At 46.4% G+C, this 15,404-nt stretch overlaps 1 protein-coding gene across 1 annotated transcript in view; it reads left to right on the top strand.

The window, feature by feature from the left end:
* Positions 1–12,707, top strand: part of LOC119441372 (alkaline phosphatase) — an 84,389-nt gene extending 71,682 nt beyond the window's left edge. Inside the window, exons 6-8 of the mRNA XM_037705984.2 lie at positions 5,483–5,680; positions 7,140–7,247; positions 12,309–12,707. Coding sequence (XP_037561912.1) covers positions 5,483–5,680; positions 7,140–7,247; positions 12,309–12,520 — 518 coding nt within the window. The 3' untranslated portion in view covers positions 12,521–12,707. The remainder of the gene's footprint in view (positions 1–5,482; positions 5,681–7,139; positions 7,248–12,308) is intronic.
* The last annotated feature ends 2,697 nt before the right edge of the window (positions 12,708–15,404 follow it).

Below are 15,404 nucleotides of genomic sequence, written 5' to 3'. Positions count from 1 at the left end.
ACCCTGATAACGAGTCGTTACTTGGCTCACCAGCATCGGTCACGGCTGCATTGAATCACTTCCATGTCCCGACAGATGGACGCGCCCATCTTGCTTTCAGTGGACTTCTTACTATGCAGTCAGTGTGCTTTAGAATCACTTTGCCGCAAAAAGTACTTCAATGCGTTTAGCAGAAGTGGATTCTGAAGTCAGTATTCTTGCAGCTTGTCCAAGACACAGCAGCCAATATAATTCAAAGGAAACAGGCATAGATGCGCCAGGGAATCACCTAGTCTATGATATCCTCTCCTTTCTAATACTTCGTATCCATGTTCCCGTTATCGCTTTCCTGGAACGCTTCCCTTGTGACAAAACGCATCACCCTGCTGGGGGATATTTTATGTAGGTATGGACAGGGTGCCACCTTCTTGTTTCATGTGTCACTTCTTCTTTCATCTTTTTTGAGCGCTGTCCTGTGATTACTTACAAAATGAACCCCCTAGCTCAAACAAAAGCTTAATGTCAAACGAACCTCCTGCAAAAGAAACACTCAGTCTATACGGCCTTTACTGGTACATCTTGACTGGGGCGCCCAGTCACGCATGACAAGAGTTGTTGGCGAGGTGGTACTTGGTGCTCGAGATCAGTGAACTCACTGAACAATATCAGACCATAAAACCTATTCATTTCATTTCATGTAGTTTTTTCAGTGTGAACCGACTATGCCCAGCCACGCGTAATGCTCAGTTAGCCCCTTCTCTTATTTGCCTTTTGAAACGAGCCGCTTGTGCGCTGATCTCTTCTTCGTCGCCACACGTGGCGAATACAATGGCTATTTGTGCATACGCTGCTTGACAACGGCCTCCTCGTTGCTGCTCAACAACCAGACCTCCTATTTATGTCGGTGGTAGTTGTAAAAAGGCTGACTTTAAGCACGAAGAGAATATGACAGGCAATGTGAGCGAATAGAAAATATATATGGCTATTTACAATGTGGTGTGAGGCACAACAAAGTACGTATATACGGTATGTACAGTTAAGTGTCGGAGGCAAGGTCGTGGCATTCAGACTGTCCGGTGCCGGGGACTTGTTTTGGGAAGGCGGCGCTCGCGGTTGCGTGCAGGTCGAGTTCGTGGTACGGTTTTTGGCACAGTCCGCTGTCAAAAGGCGAACGGTTCGCGCATGTGTATAAGGGTTGTGCAGTTGCAAATGCGCAGCTGAAGCCCCGAGCGAAGCTGCGCAGGTGCCTGTGCCGCCTTTGTGCGCGTTTCAGGTGTCTTCAGCTCGCATCGCTGTGGCGGAAGGCGCAAGAGCATGGATGGTGGGGACAGGCACGAGAGTTTTGCACTGCGATAGGCCAAAGGCGGTCTGCGCGGAGCGGCTTCGTCAACACTGCACTCTTGCCAGTTGCGCTCTTTAACACAAGCCAACGTGCATGTGGCTGACAATGCACTCTGTGTAATGAAATGCGGGAAGGACGTTTGTTCTGTGGTACCGCTGAAGACCGTGAATTGAAGAAGAGATGCCGTCTGCGGAGGCGAGGCGTATCCGTTACAGTGGACGACTGGCGAAGGGGTGCCTTCGCAACTCTGGCGTCACCATGACGAGGGCGCATGCAGCATTGGAAACGTTGCAAGGGCGGTTGTGTTGAGGTGTGTGAGGTAGAGTCTTGGCGCAGTCATGTCGCTGGAGAGTCGTATGCGGTGCTGAGCGAGGGTGGCACGCGCGTTTTGGTGTCGGCGCCATTGCGACCGGCATACGTGTGGTTTGCTTTCTCGCTTGGTTCGTGGTCTTGTGCGCCGAGGGCTAGTGAGGACGCAAGGTGAGGGCCACACATGGTGTACGCGAGCCTGTACGAGAATCTGACGAAGCATGTGTGGTCGTAGAACCACGCTGAGCTGCCGGCGCAGGAAAGCATGCGTGCGAAACAGCATGCAGATTGTCCGCCTGTGTGGTCGGCATGGCATATGTGGGCGGTGCCACCTCTGGGATCCAGGACGTGTTTTCTTGCAACGTTGCCGTCGCAGTAGCACACCTCGCTGGTTGTGGGCGATACGTCAGAGGGCGGCGAGTCGCTCCGGTAGCTTTCTGCGGTGGTCTCAACGAACGCGCTTGACGTCGAGCAGGATTGACGTTGTTTGTACAAGGAGACCTGATGTGCTGGCATCACCACGCTCACCGGTGGCTCGTAGTGCATGGACGGCACGGTCAGAGGTGGGAGGTGGGCGTGCGCACGCACCGATTGTTGAGGAGTGGGCACCTCGACGAAAAAAGCTGGTGTTGGAGGGTTGTTTTGAGAATCCGGCACGCCGAAGCAGTTCAGGACGTCCTGCTTCATGTCGCAAAAAAATTTTGCAATCGGCACGGGGAAGGGCAGGTTCATGGTTACGTCGAGCGGGAGGACATACTCCACAACAACACACGTGAGAGGCAGCATGGTGATCAGGTTTTCGGGCCATGGCAACCTCCAGCTTGATGAACCAGCCGACGTTCAGCCACTTTCCGGGCTGGAACCCGGAAAGTGGCTGATTGGACCGTGGGGTCGGCCACCCTGCCACTCCGCGTCGTCAGGAGGAAAGCGAATCACGTACGCCGGTCACCAATTGTAAGCGGCCGGTTGATGCGGGCCGTTCCCAGTAGCATGTTGTTTTTGCCTCAAAACATGGCTAGTACTGATGAGGGGGAGTTGTCTCAAAACATGGTTCGTACCCTCGAGCGGTTTCGCCATACTGAATGGATTGAAACCTGCACCTTACAACATACTACAAGGGCTAAAGGCGAACATTCAGAACAAAACCTTTGGAAACAAACTGATCATACAGATTTTGACAGGGCCTATACATAAACTGAATAAATAAAAAAATAATAAACTAGAAATAAAAAATGCCCCACGGTCGGTACCCTCGTAGCGTACCCTTCCGGATGCTTCAGTGAACTCAAGCACAGCAATAATCTTCGAACCATGGCTTGTGCCTAATTGACAGGCCCCAAAAGGCAAAATGTTTGGTGTTGTTAGTGCTAAACCCGGATTACTAGTTGGAAATATTAGGAACATTCTGCGGAGGGCGGAGAAGCGGCGGCAAGAACGAAAGAAGTGGTGAATAGTTTCTGGTTCATTACAAAAGGAGCAGAGATCAGTTATAGATCAACCAGATCTATGAAGATAAAAATTTAGGTGGGGAACTCTACAGCCGAAGCTTGATAACGTGAAATGTATTTGCTCGTGTTCCACCGAAAGTTTAGCTGTATAAAATCATCTGCTGAAAGTATGGATGATTCATTACAATTCATATATAAAAGGCGTTTAAATGTAGTTCCTGTTATAAAAGCGAGATCAGGAACATTATGTAAGACCGGACCATTAAGTGATGTCCGTGCAAGCCTGACGTAATAGCATAATTTCAGAAGTAATGTATAAGTAATCACTACTTGTTCCATTGTCAAATGTGTCCCAAGATGAAATCGACATATGAGCTGAAGAGAAAGGGACATCTAATGCAGAAGAGAATCGCCCTCGTAGAAAAGTAATTTGACCTGAATTGTGACATTGAAAATTGTTGTCATGCACGCAATTCCACAACCTCTTTCCACAAACATCTGTTTTGATTCCCGAAGAAATATGATGAGAAATAAAATCTTCAGCCAGGAGCATTGCATTTGAACAGTTTTGGCACAGTGAGTCCAGGTGATCAGTACACTTGACTCCGTTAGGGAAGTACGCATTAACCACTGTAAACACTGCGCAACCAGGCAATAAAAAATCTAATCCTAAAGTTTCGCAGTCTGAACACACAAGTTAAAAAGTGCCAGTTGCTTTATGATACATTTTGATTAAACTAATACTAGTAGCCCACCGCCCCTACATGGGCGATCTAAACCAAATGTTCGAAAATTATTAGTACTAAATCTTTGATGTGACGAAAACCATGATACTTGAAGAAAACTAACGTCTGGAATTAGTTGGTGCACTACATAAAGATCAACGTAACCAGAGGATGAAGAGTGGCAATTCCTTTGAAGGACTTTTACAGATGCTGCGGTGATTCTAGAATGGATGACTGTGTTTTCACTGAGTTTTTTTTTTGGTCTAGATTGATGAGAATCAGTGGGAGAAAGTCGGTAACTCTTACGTCTATTGCTGATGGTCGCAAGCCTCATGTGTCCAAATGAGTGGCTTGGTCCCGCAGTTGCTGATAGCGGAGAACACACTGAGGTATAAGACTCAATCTCTACCTGACCGTCAAAGTTTGATTCGTTTGAGTATTGCGCGGGAATACTAGTTGAAGTGGGGTCAGCAGGAGCAGAGTGCGATTGGAGGAGGCTGTTGAATTTGGCATTTAGCGTCTCGGTTAGACCTTCTACAAAGGTGTTAAAAAGTCACTCCATAACTATTGGAATTGCCTTGTCAATAGCAGCGGCTACAACGGCCCAAACCATGGGTTCTAGAGATGTGGACTGACGGGACGCAGCCGCTGCGTAACCGAATTCACACTCTTTAATTGCTGCTATTGCTTCCGCACGGGAACAATGACGTTACTCCGCGATCTCAAGCACCTACATCTCATGGCCTCGCGCGGGGTAGTTAGTATCCATAGCACTATGAGATCCATCGCAATAGCAACACCTTAGTGCATCGACGTCGCAGGCGACATGGAGTGAGAGCCGCCACAATTACAGCATCTCACTGAAGATCTGCATGTGTTAGCACTGTGCCCAAATATCCAGCAGTTTTGGCACTGCGGTGGTGTAGGTGCCAAGGTATCCACGCGGAACAAATGCAGCCATGCCTTCACTTCAGACGGCTACGTTAAACCGGCGAAAAAAACGACGAACGGGATTTCTTGATGCAGCTCATTCCAAGTCCATCATTCTCTTCTTTGGCGGCTGTCACGAGTGTTCAATACTGGCGGCACTCAAGTAGACTGAAAGACAAAACGTTTCGCCGGTCAGGCTTCTGAAACACATCCGATGTTATGTGCTGTTTCTGCAACCCAGGGGTCTTTGCGTGCGTAAAGTTTTGCAAACCTAGGGAACATTAGTCAGTTTGTTAACAGTTTTCCTGTTAACGAACGCGTCCATGCCACGTTGGTTCTCTTATTCATCATCACTCATCACCACTTTGTTTTCGCCTTACCCAATCTAGAGTGGCAGAGGAAGCCACACTTATGGTTAGCTTCTCAGCCCTTCTGTGAATAATTGCTCCTTGTCTATGCTCGGGCATCGTTGCTCTCAATTAAAATAGCAAATTCCCAAAAATGATCACTATTTACCGTTTTTTACGTTATTTACCAACACACAAATAGTCTATGCATGTATCTTTTTTTTTTCGCTGTTAAAGCAGGGCATGACCGCCTATACAGTGTCATATGCTCAGGCCATATGACCTGCTGATATACGAGTATATGACATGCTGACCTCGTGTCACGTGCTCTTCTCTGTGCACCCTTCTCATTGGCGTTTTTAAAGTGCGAACAGTGAAGAATGCTAGCGTTGTTGCTTGCAGGTGGCCGCATCGACCACGCGCACCACACCACCCGTGCAGGCCTGGCTCTCGAAGAAATGTTGGAGCTGGACCGAGCTGTGGACGACACTCTGGAGAAGTTCGGCGCCTCCGGTGACACGCTGGTCGTCGTGACGGCGGACCACTCGCACACCTTCTCCTTTGGAGGATTAAACACTCCGCGTGGAAAGAACATACTCGGTACGCGCAGCCACTGTGCAAGCTTCGTGGTTGGCAGGGCTTGCTTCAACACGTGCAACGATTATTGCGTATATTCGATGCATAACTAGCCTACTGCCCATTCGCTGTATGGTAGCCAAAATTGAATTTAGCGTAATGATACCCAGCTCCCACGGTTGTATATTGCATCTACCTATAAACCACGAACATTGCGTGGATGTCAATCAGATGTTTCAGTTGAACATTCAACACCTCCTATAGATGTTGAGGTTTTCCTTGGTTACGTAAACTTCGTTTCTGGTACTGTGAAAAGGCATTATTCTTTACGTTGAAAGGAAGTTACATAGATGTCTTTGCTGGATATTTGCTGCATTGTTTGGATATTAGCATGGGGGTGAAATGCGCTATAAATACATTACCAATGTGAAATTTTGTACATTCGAGTGAATGTGCGGCAACAATTTTGTTTGTATTGGCAGAACGTACCTTGCATATCAAATTTTATTAACCTTGCTGCGAAAACTTTAAACACGCGAGACTTCCCGGTATAACAGGGCCTTTTGCAGATTGCTTCATACGTTGAACATTGCGACCGAAGGAGTAGCTGTGTGGGAGGCGCAACGGGCAAAAAGCTGATCAGTTATACTGCGCGCACATATTTGTGCGCACGCCCGCCCTCCACGAGGACGTGCAGAGTACTCATTCTTCTGAACCATCAGCCTGAAATCAGTAGCTTTTTCCATTATCGAACGTTCCAAAAGTAAATTGAATCACAAAATAACAGAGTAGATGTATGAGATGCAGACATGATTGTTCGGACTATAATTGGAACGAGTGAGAAAACATAATTCTGTCATAAGGACCCCTTGGCGGACAATGATTCATGGGTAGTCCGAAAAAGTGCTATTTGCCAAGTACTTACATCACACGTTAGAAGTCATGTTATATATATATATATATATATATATATATATAGAGAGAGAGAGAGAGAGGGAGAGAGACTCTGTAAACCACAAACATCTCTTCAACGTCTTTAATTAATCCAAACGTCAACTTCTTGAGGTCTCCGGTCAAAACATCTAAAATAAGTTGTGTTTTTCACCGTGGGTTTCTTCATATGTGAAAACACAACAAATTTATTTTAGATGTCTTGGCCGGGGACCTCAAGAAGTTGACGTTTGGATCAATTAAAGACGTTGAAGAGATGTTTGTGGTTTACAGAGTACCTTTCTCTCATTTGGATCATGAGTGTTAACGCTCCCGTGTTCATTCTATTCGGCATGGATGCAGGGTGTGGCGCACGTCGCATCGTAGTTCACGCAATTTCATTGTTCTGCTTCGTTGTTACGTCGTTTACACTGCCACTCTTCAGGACTGGGGCAATATTTATTTCATATTTAGGCACTGATGCGAGTTCACGGCCCTAATTGAATTTGAAAGTTAGACGGACCGTACAGTTGTTTCTGTGGCCTTCGTGCAGGAGTCGCTGGTTTATCTGACGTCGACCAGCAGCCGTTCACCATGATTGCCTACGGTAATGGCCCGAGCGTCGCCGTGGACAGGAGCAACATGACAGAACGCGAAACCTGTAAGTCACGTGTCATATTTTTATTCTGGCTGGAGCGAACAGCACTAGACAGTACTATCCTGTATTCTGCTCTCCTTTATGCCTTTTTGTAGGCATATACTGTATTTTCTGAGAGTCAGCACCTTGTTATCCCCATTACGCTTTTGAATACTGTCATTTTTCCTGCCCATCTGATTTTGGTTTGCGTATACGTAGGAGTATTCAACTGCTGGCACGTTGTTTGTCGTGGTTCATAAAGCATTTAAGAAACCAGACAGGTGAGGCTGGGTTTAAGGTACAAAAGAAAGGCAACAAAAGAAGACGGGAAGGAGAAGTTTAGACAGGACACTAAATATCCCGTCTATACTCGCGTTCAACCTTAAGTGGTAATGACGGGTGCTAAAGGGCCGGAGCCTACGTTCTGCACAGGTGTTACTGCGCCAAGTAGTCCGGCAGAGCTTGACAGCGATTTCGGATTTTCAAACAGATACTGAATCAGCGTAGCTTCCACGTGCGATGGTTTCGCATTCACCCAAACGCAGAAGAGAAAAGCAGAAACATACGTGAAATTTAGCACTCAGTTCAGTATTCTGTCCGATTTCGGTGTTACAAATGAGATGTTTGCTTTCTTCTCCGCAGCTTAAACTCGCGCGAATGAGAATTTGGAGCTTTTTCAGGAGCGCTCTTGCTTGTGGGCGCTTTGCCTTCGTAGCTTTTCCTTCTTTGCCACATGCCCGTCAGTTAAGTCTAGTCTAGTCTTAATTTTGCAGGAGTAGCAACAATTTGACAATTTGCAATTGATAATTCACGAGCCGTGACAAAAATAGTTAGCGTCTTCACGAGACGCAAGCCTCAAGCGACGTACGCCTATTTTCTTGAACCATGCCAGTTTCTGAATTTTGCTTCAAGTTCCGCGTATTCTTGGAGCTCTATGGAGTGCATTTTATGGACTGCGAACCCAAGCATATACACACAGGGCGGCAGGGCGGCTTGTAGAGTAGGAAGTAACGCGAAAAGAGAGATGCCGATGTCTGCTCCCTTGCAGAACCATAATAATATTTCCATTGAAGCAAAGTTTTTCTGTAACTAAATATTCGTGGCTTCCAACTCACCTCTTGTTATGGTCTCGGAGTGTTTTTCTTCCTTTTTTTGCAAAAAAAATAAGACAGGACTATTTGTGCATAATCCGCAACAGATGTTTTATGGTGAGAGCCTTGAGTGAGCGCAATCGAGTTGCACAACGACAGAGCGTGAAATGAAGCGAGGTGAGGAGGACACAACGTTTTATTCGAATAGGTTGCATGATGCACGGTCAGGTTGCACGATTAGACATCCTGACCATACGACAAACGTTGAGCTTCACACGCACTGATTAAAGACCCTGACGGCGTTGCATTCGATGACCAGTGAGGCTACATGTTAATCCTGCGAGTCGCATTTCGAAGCTGTCGTTCGGCGGCTTTCCTTTGATCTCTTCCGATCCATCCACGAATAAGACGTGCAGCCCTCTGCTTCAACCGAACTGCCATGGTAGAATATGGAGAACGCCTGGTTCACCTAAGAAGATTTTTCTAATGTAGTTGCCTTTGGTTGAATCCTTACGCGGGTTAGATTAACGTAGGTAAAGTTGTGGGGACAGGTAAATAATGCAATTTCTTGTAAATTTGTTATGTTTGGAAGTTTTAAACACCTAATAACGTATTTGTATGGTGCTAAAGGCGTCAAATGTTTCTTATAGCCAACTTTTGGTGTGTTTATGCAATATTTTCTGTGCATGAAGGTGCATAAAATTCTGCCTTTTCTGTAAGAGTTAGGGTCATACAGACAGACGACGGATAATGTCCTGTAAAATTGCGATAGAAGGCACTCATCGTGTTCGTAGAATTTTAACGCACCCTCGTCGCAAAGTCGTTGCGACGGGGCCAAACTATTCGGCTCGTGTTGGCGGCGTTTAACGCACAAATTTTGCAAGTCACGCTGTCACCTCAATGCTTGTGACCTTATAAAGGGACTTTAAACGGTTGAGTCCAAGCGTAGAGGGTCTCCCGTGTACGTGTACAAAGTTTCAAGCAGAAATTTTCAGGTGTTTGCTTGTTTGCAACAACTGAAAAAAATATTTGAGTACTTCAAGCGTCATTTTGTTAAATCCGACGGAAATTTGAAGATTTTCAACGGCTCTCTCAATGCATTGCAAATTTGACGTGTCTGGGACGTGTTTCCTGAGGCCAACGTATTATTCGTACGAAGTGCTTTCTTAATGCGGCTAGTAATCAAACATTTTAGTCGCTTTGCCTTTGACTGTGCTTTTTCTGCGTCTTGGTACTGTCCTTTTTTTATGCAGTAATAGGCTCGAATGCAATACCAACTGCAAACTTTCATTCTTTGAAGTTATTTTAGCACCATTGAAAGCATCGAACAACACACTTAATTGGCAAGAATTTGATAGTTTGCTACGGCGACCGTAGGAACGCATACAACTATGAAATTTCTTCAGCGTGTTTTACCTAATTCAGGCTTTACAAACCACCAGAGTTCATCTTGGTACACCTGGCAGTTCATGAGCCGTTAAATACTCCACAAAGTTCCAAAGCACGAGTGACAGAAATATTTTCCATGCATCACTTTCGGCGGGCGAAACATTCCTTCCTATATGAGTTCACGAATTTTCGTTAAATTTAGAAGGCGTAGTTCATGAAGCGGATTACGGTCCTCTTCAACCAGTCTCACAGTAAGCGTCACTCAAAAAAAAGGGGGGGGGGAAACAAGGAGTTAAAAGGCAATTGAACGCCTAGTCGAAGTCGATGAAAGACAATGTTTTCCTGGGCGAGTTAGGGGTTAAAATGGGATACATGGGCAGTATTAAATATTTTGAGAGCCTACATCAACTGCCGCAGAACTTGCTGCTATCTGGGAGGCACTTCGATTTCTCTCCAAGGAGCCTCCTCGCGCATGGACGATATTCTGTGATTCCAAACCAGCTCTTCAAACCATTGACTGTGTTCTCAGGCGGGGCCCATATTATTCAATTGCTATAGAAATCGCAGAGCTTCTCGACCTGGCAAATAGAAATCGCCATATTATCACCTTTCAATGAATACCTTAGCACTGTGGTGTGATAGGGAACGAGCAGGCAGACGCTGAAGCGAAAGCTGCTTAAAATAATGCGACTGAAGTACGCATTCCATTCTCACGGACAGACACAAATGCCCTACTTCGTTGCGTAACACGCAATTGTACGTTGCAGCACTGGACCCAGCCAGATCATCAACACAAGCGAGTGCATAAATGGGGCCCAGAAATGACATACCGCATTCCTCACAAGCTCAGAAGAAGCCAATCAAGCATCGTGCACCGGATACGCCTTGGTGTCGCATTCACGAATCGTTACAGACATATGATTGGTGTCAGTGGCATTAGCCCCAATTGTGAATACTGCCAGGTACCAGAAGCACTTGACCATATATTTTGCGTTTGTCCCGCGTACGCGCAAGAACGACAGAAACTGGTCTCTTCGATTGCAGAAGTCCATAAGAGGCCCCTATCAGACGAGTTTCTTTTAGGTCCTTGGCCCAATGCAAACAGCGCAGCCCTGATTAACAGTGCCGCTTTAGTCTTTCTACAAGCCACTGGGCTAGACGCACGGCTTTAGAGATGCCACAACGTTGTAAAATTGTACATGCACACCTCCTCCTCTTATCATTATCATCCATCAGCCCTTTTCCTCCCCGTCCCTTCTCCCCAGTGTAGAGTAGCAGGCCAGAGCAAGTTACAGCTCAGGCCGACCTCTCTGCCTTTCTGTAAATAAATTTCTCTCACCCCAGTTGCACATGCTGTGTGGCACGCACTCAGGAGCAACTTGGTATGCTTTGCATCTCGAAACCCTTGCAATTCATAAAAGCCGTTCTAAGTGGATATGCCTTGCAAATTCACCGGCTACATCAGTTTTTGCATTAAGAGCCGTAAATTAAAAAAAGTAAGAAAGTAAATTGTTGCAAATTAGTTGATTAGGCATTTCCATTTTTTGAGCGAGTGATGTCCGCCGCTTCGAGTAATCTAGTTCAAGGACTAGAACTTCGATATCTGCCTCAGGCTTAAAAATTTTTTTGCACGGTTTAAAAAAAAGGAACCCCGTATTTAGACTCCACTATCTTTCGGATGGATCCACGAAAGAAGCTAGAAACAGGTTATAATCAGACACACGATACGGAAATCTGGTAACTCGCCAAGGAAGACATTATTTTGAGAAATGCGGAAGCTACCGCAAGGATTAATTATCACAGCATGTTGGCGTTAAAATAACAGCACTAGTAGCGTGTATGCACACAGCTCGAAAGAGCACATCATGGGAGGCAAAAAAAAGTTAGACATGTGTCGAAGCTAGTTTTCATACGGGTCATTCAGTGAACGAAACATAACCGCTTCGCTGAGAATGCACTAGGAAAGGTTGTGTGGCAGCTATCACCCGAAAAATAAAAGAAGGAATGTTTACAGGGTATGAACATGCATGGTGGTGCTATGGTATAATTTATTGTCTTGTTTTTGTTGCTCATCTGTAATATTATCGGTGTACGGTATTGGGTTGCGTACATGTGCTTACAGAGTCTTTCAGCCTATAGTGTGAGCATTCAGTGAGGAGGTATTATTGCTTCCACACCAAGACATGATGCTTTTGCTTCGCTTCACTATCATTTTCCTCTCATCATTCCATGTGGCCTAGCCACACTGCGGGCTGTTTACTGGTTCATTCGGAACTAGGGAAGAAGAATGAGGTGAAATTGCCCTTCTTTTCGGAGACAATGCCAGAATATGTAATACAGAGCTTTAAAAGGGAAAATTGTCATTCACCCGGTTGAAGCACGTGGCTACAAAGAAAGGCTATGCGGATTTGTCAGAAAGAATTTCGCCGAAATAAATACTTCCGCGCATTCTTTTTTTTCTTTTCATGTACCTTAATTCCACCTTGCCTGCTTCAGCAGCTCTCATTTGCTTTGTTGGAGCGGTGTTGACCCTCCCACAGGGCGAAATTTTGACTTGTCCGCACCGTTGATCACCCCATGTGTTTCTGTTTTCTTTCTCTCTCAGCGTCGATGAACTACACGCAGCAGGCGGCATTCCCCAAGCGGCTCGAGACACACGGCGGCGAGGACGTGGCTGTGTTCGCCATCGGGCCCTGGGCGCACTTGTTCAGCGGGGTGCACGACCAGACATACATCCCTCACGCCATAGCGTACGCGGCCTGCATCGGCCAGTTCCACGGTAGCAAGTGCCACACTGCGTCGCCAGAGCTCAGATGATGAACACTGCCATCGGAGCGCGTGTGAATGTGCACGACTTATGACCCACATGCGGGCATCTAGCTGACGCCACCGAGGTGCACCGGTGTTACCGTGTTCCATTTGGGTGTCGTAGGACTGTGCAACACGTCAGTGCATCGGCCGTTTGTTCTGCACGATGCCTAAATAAAAGCTTACCATATGTTCTCCAAGTTCGCACTTGAATCTGTCGCTACGTGGGTCAAAAGCGTCGTTTGCAGCTTATGTCTTGCCTGGGAAAATGAAATGCGAAAGAAAGTGCTTATATTTTCGTCTGCTTTGTGTAATTTGTTTTGGTTGTTTTGTTTTCAAACATGGGCTCTTACCTACTACGGCGTCTTCGCCGAGAAGCAGGTGGTTTCAGAAGTGTTTTTTGTGTGAGTAATATTATAAAAAATAATTGAATTTGAGAATTTTAGAGTATGACTGAGAGATAAAAAGATATTGCGTGAAGGAAAAGTGTGGTAAAATGAATTCAGTGATTTAATAACGGAAAGGAATAAATAAAACGAAAGAAGCAATAAACAATTTTCAATATCTAGTAATGTAGTCATTTTGCTTCTCTAATAAATTTGTAATTTCTATATTGAAGTTCCCGTGGCTCAAACTCGGCGAAGACGCGCCAACGGGGTGCTAGAACTGCTGGCGCAGTTAGAGATAACCCATGCAGGCGAAATGTAAATTCAAAATGTTTGTTCCTCCTTAAAATTGCTTGCTTAATTAGTAGTCCGAGCCATTTTATGTGTGTGCCTTGTGATAAAAGCGGTGCCGACAAAATCACTTTTTTATCGTATCTACCATATCTTCAAGCAATTTAGAACGAATTTTCTGAAACACATTGTATAGTAGTATTATTAGTAGTATAAACTTTATTTTGTCCAAGATGGACTTAAGGGAGGAGAGCAGTGGGAGGGCCCGTCCTCTTCTTGCTCAGGCGGCAGCCAGGCCTTGCACTTTGGTGGCGTCTTCGGCCATCTGGAAGACCCGGAGTTGTACATCCAGGTTTGAGCTGTGCAGTGCAGTCTCCCACTGCTCTAGGGTAGTAATGGGAAGGGGAGGCAATAAGCTAGTGCGTGTTCTGGTCCTTATCAGGGGACATGCCCACGTGATCTGGTGAAGATCGGCTCTACCTGCGCATTATTTACAATCTGCTGTATATAGCCCGGAATAGAGGTGACTGTACGTCACTGAGTTTGGGAAAGTGTGCGTCTGTAAGAGGCGTCAGGTAACTGACTGCGTTTTAGCTAAATGTTTGGGCGCGGCAGGCTAATGCCCGCTGCCCTGGCGGTAGAATTGTAGAATGTCCTTGTAGGATACCATCCGGTCCCTGCCTGAATGGCGGAGGGATTCAAACTGCTCATCGCAAGAGGTTGTCGTGCGACCGCGGATGGCCAGTTCTCGGGCCGTACTGTGAGCATCTTCGTCCCGGAAGACCGGAGTGGGGCGGTGCCCAAATGAGTTGCGTTGATCTGCGGCGGGTTGCGGGTACCCTGGCCAGAATTTTGAGGGCTTCAGGTCCAAATGCGCCCTTTCGCGAAATTTCGTATAGCTGTCTTCGAGTGGCTGACTATGAATTTGGCTGCGAAGGAAGCGTACGCCAAGGCGATTGTGACTTCCTCCCCGACTTTCGGCGAGGTTGTATTAACTGAGCTTGCAGCGATGATGTGATTTTGCTGGTCTAATAAACCCGCAGTCATAGCGTCTCAGTCCCGATACTCGGCAGCGTCTACATGGGCCACGTCTTTAGAGTTTTAAAGGCATTTTTGTAAGGATTTGGCTCTTTCATGCCTGCGCTCCGCCGGTTGGTAATGGTGGGACGTGCATGTGTTCTCTTAACTCTGTGGGAATGTCCCGCTTTGGTCAGAATTGGGTGTTGTATGTAATCCTGGGTGATTGGAGAATGTGTTGCTCCGTCGGAGAACGCGAGAGCCTCTCCAGTTGGGCAATTCCTTGAGCCTCTATGAGCTGGTCTAGAGTATTGTGTACTCCTAGAGCCTCAAACTTTTCATTTGCGGTCAGAATTGGGAGGTGTGGAGCCTGCTTGTATGCTTTCTTGATCATGAGGTTAATTTGGGAGCGTTAATCAATCTTTAGTTGCAGGAATGGGGTAGCGTACACTATTCTGCTTATGACAAAAGCCTGTACCAATCTGAGTAGATTAGTTTCTTTCATGCCGGGGTGTCTGTCGGCGATGCGTGAAATGAGTTGTTGTTTGATGCACGTGCGAGTCTAGTGCCTTTATCACTTCGTTGTTTTGTCCATTGGCCTGTATTCTGAGTCCAAGGATCCTGATGCTCGGTGCTATTGGGATGTCCTGGTCGTTAGCTTTGAGCATGATTTGAGGTGGTGGGGTGACAGTTTTCCTGCCTCTGCACGTGGGTCTATACACAAGTAACTCTGACTATTGCGAGGAGCAGGAAAGTCCTTTAGGTGTTACGTATTCCGTGTCAACTTCTATCGCGCTCTGCAAAGTTTCTTGGATTTCTCCGTCACTCCCTCCGGTTACCCAGAGTGTCACGTCGTCTGCATATAAGCTATGCTGTAGTTTAGGGATTTTAGCTAGCTTGCTTGGCAATCCTAGCATGACCATATTGAAGAGGTAGGGAGACAGAGCCGAGCCATGGGGTGTCCCTCGATTCCCCAGGGAAATTTTTTCCGAGGTTACCCCACCGACGGTGAGTGTGGCTGTTCTGTCGGTAAGAAAGTCTTTGATATAATTGTGTGTTCTGGAGCCAATCCTAGTTTGTTTAGCTGGGATAGGATGGCTTCGTGATGAACATTGTCGAAGGCTTTGGTTAGATCAAAGACCAAGAATGGCCTGGTTATCAAGTTCTGAGCTGTGATCACCGTCTATGCGGTGATCACA

This window comes from Dermacentor silvarum, chromosome 2 (genome assembly GCF_013339745.2).
Source record: "Dermacentor silvarum isolate Dsil-2018 chromosome 2, BIME_Dsil_1.4, whole genome shotgun sequence".
Taxonomy (NCBI): Eukaryota; Metazoa; Arthropoda; class Arachnida; order Ixodida; family Ixodidae; genus Dermacentor; species Dermacentor silvarum.
The sequence above is the reverse complement of the archived record's forward strand: the minus strand, read 5'-3'. Positions and strand labels throughout refer to the sequence as shown.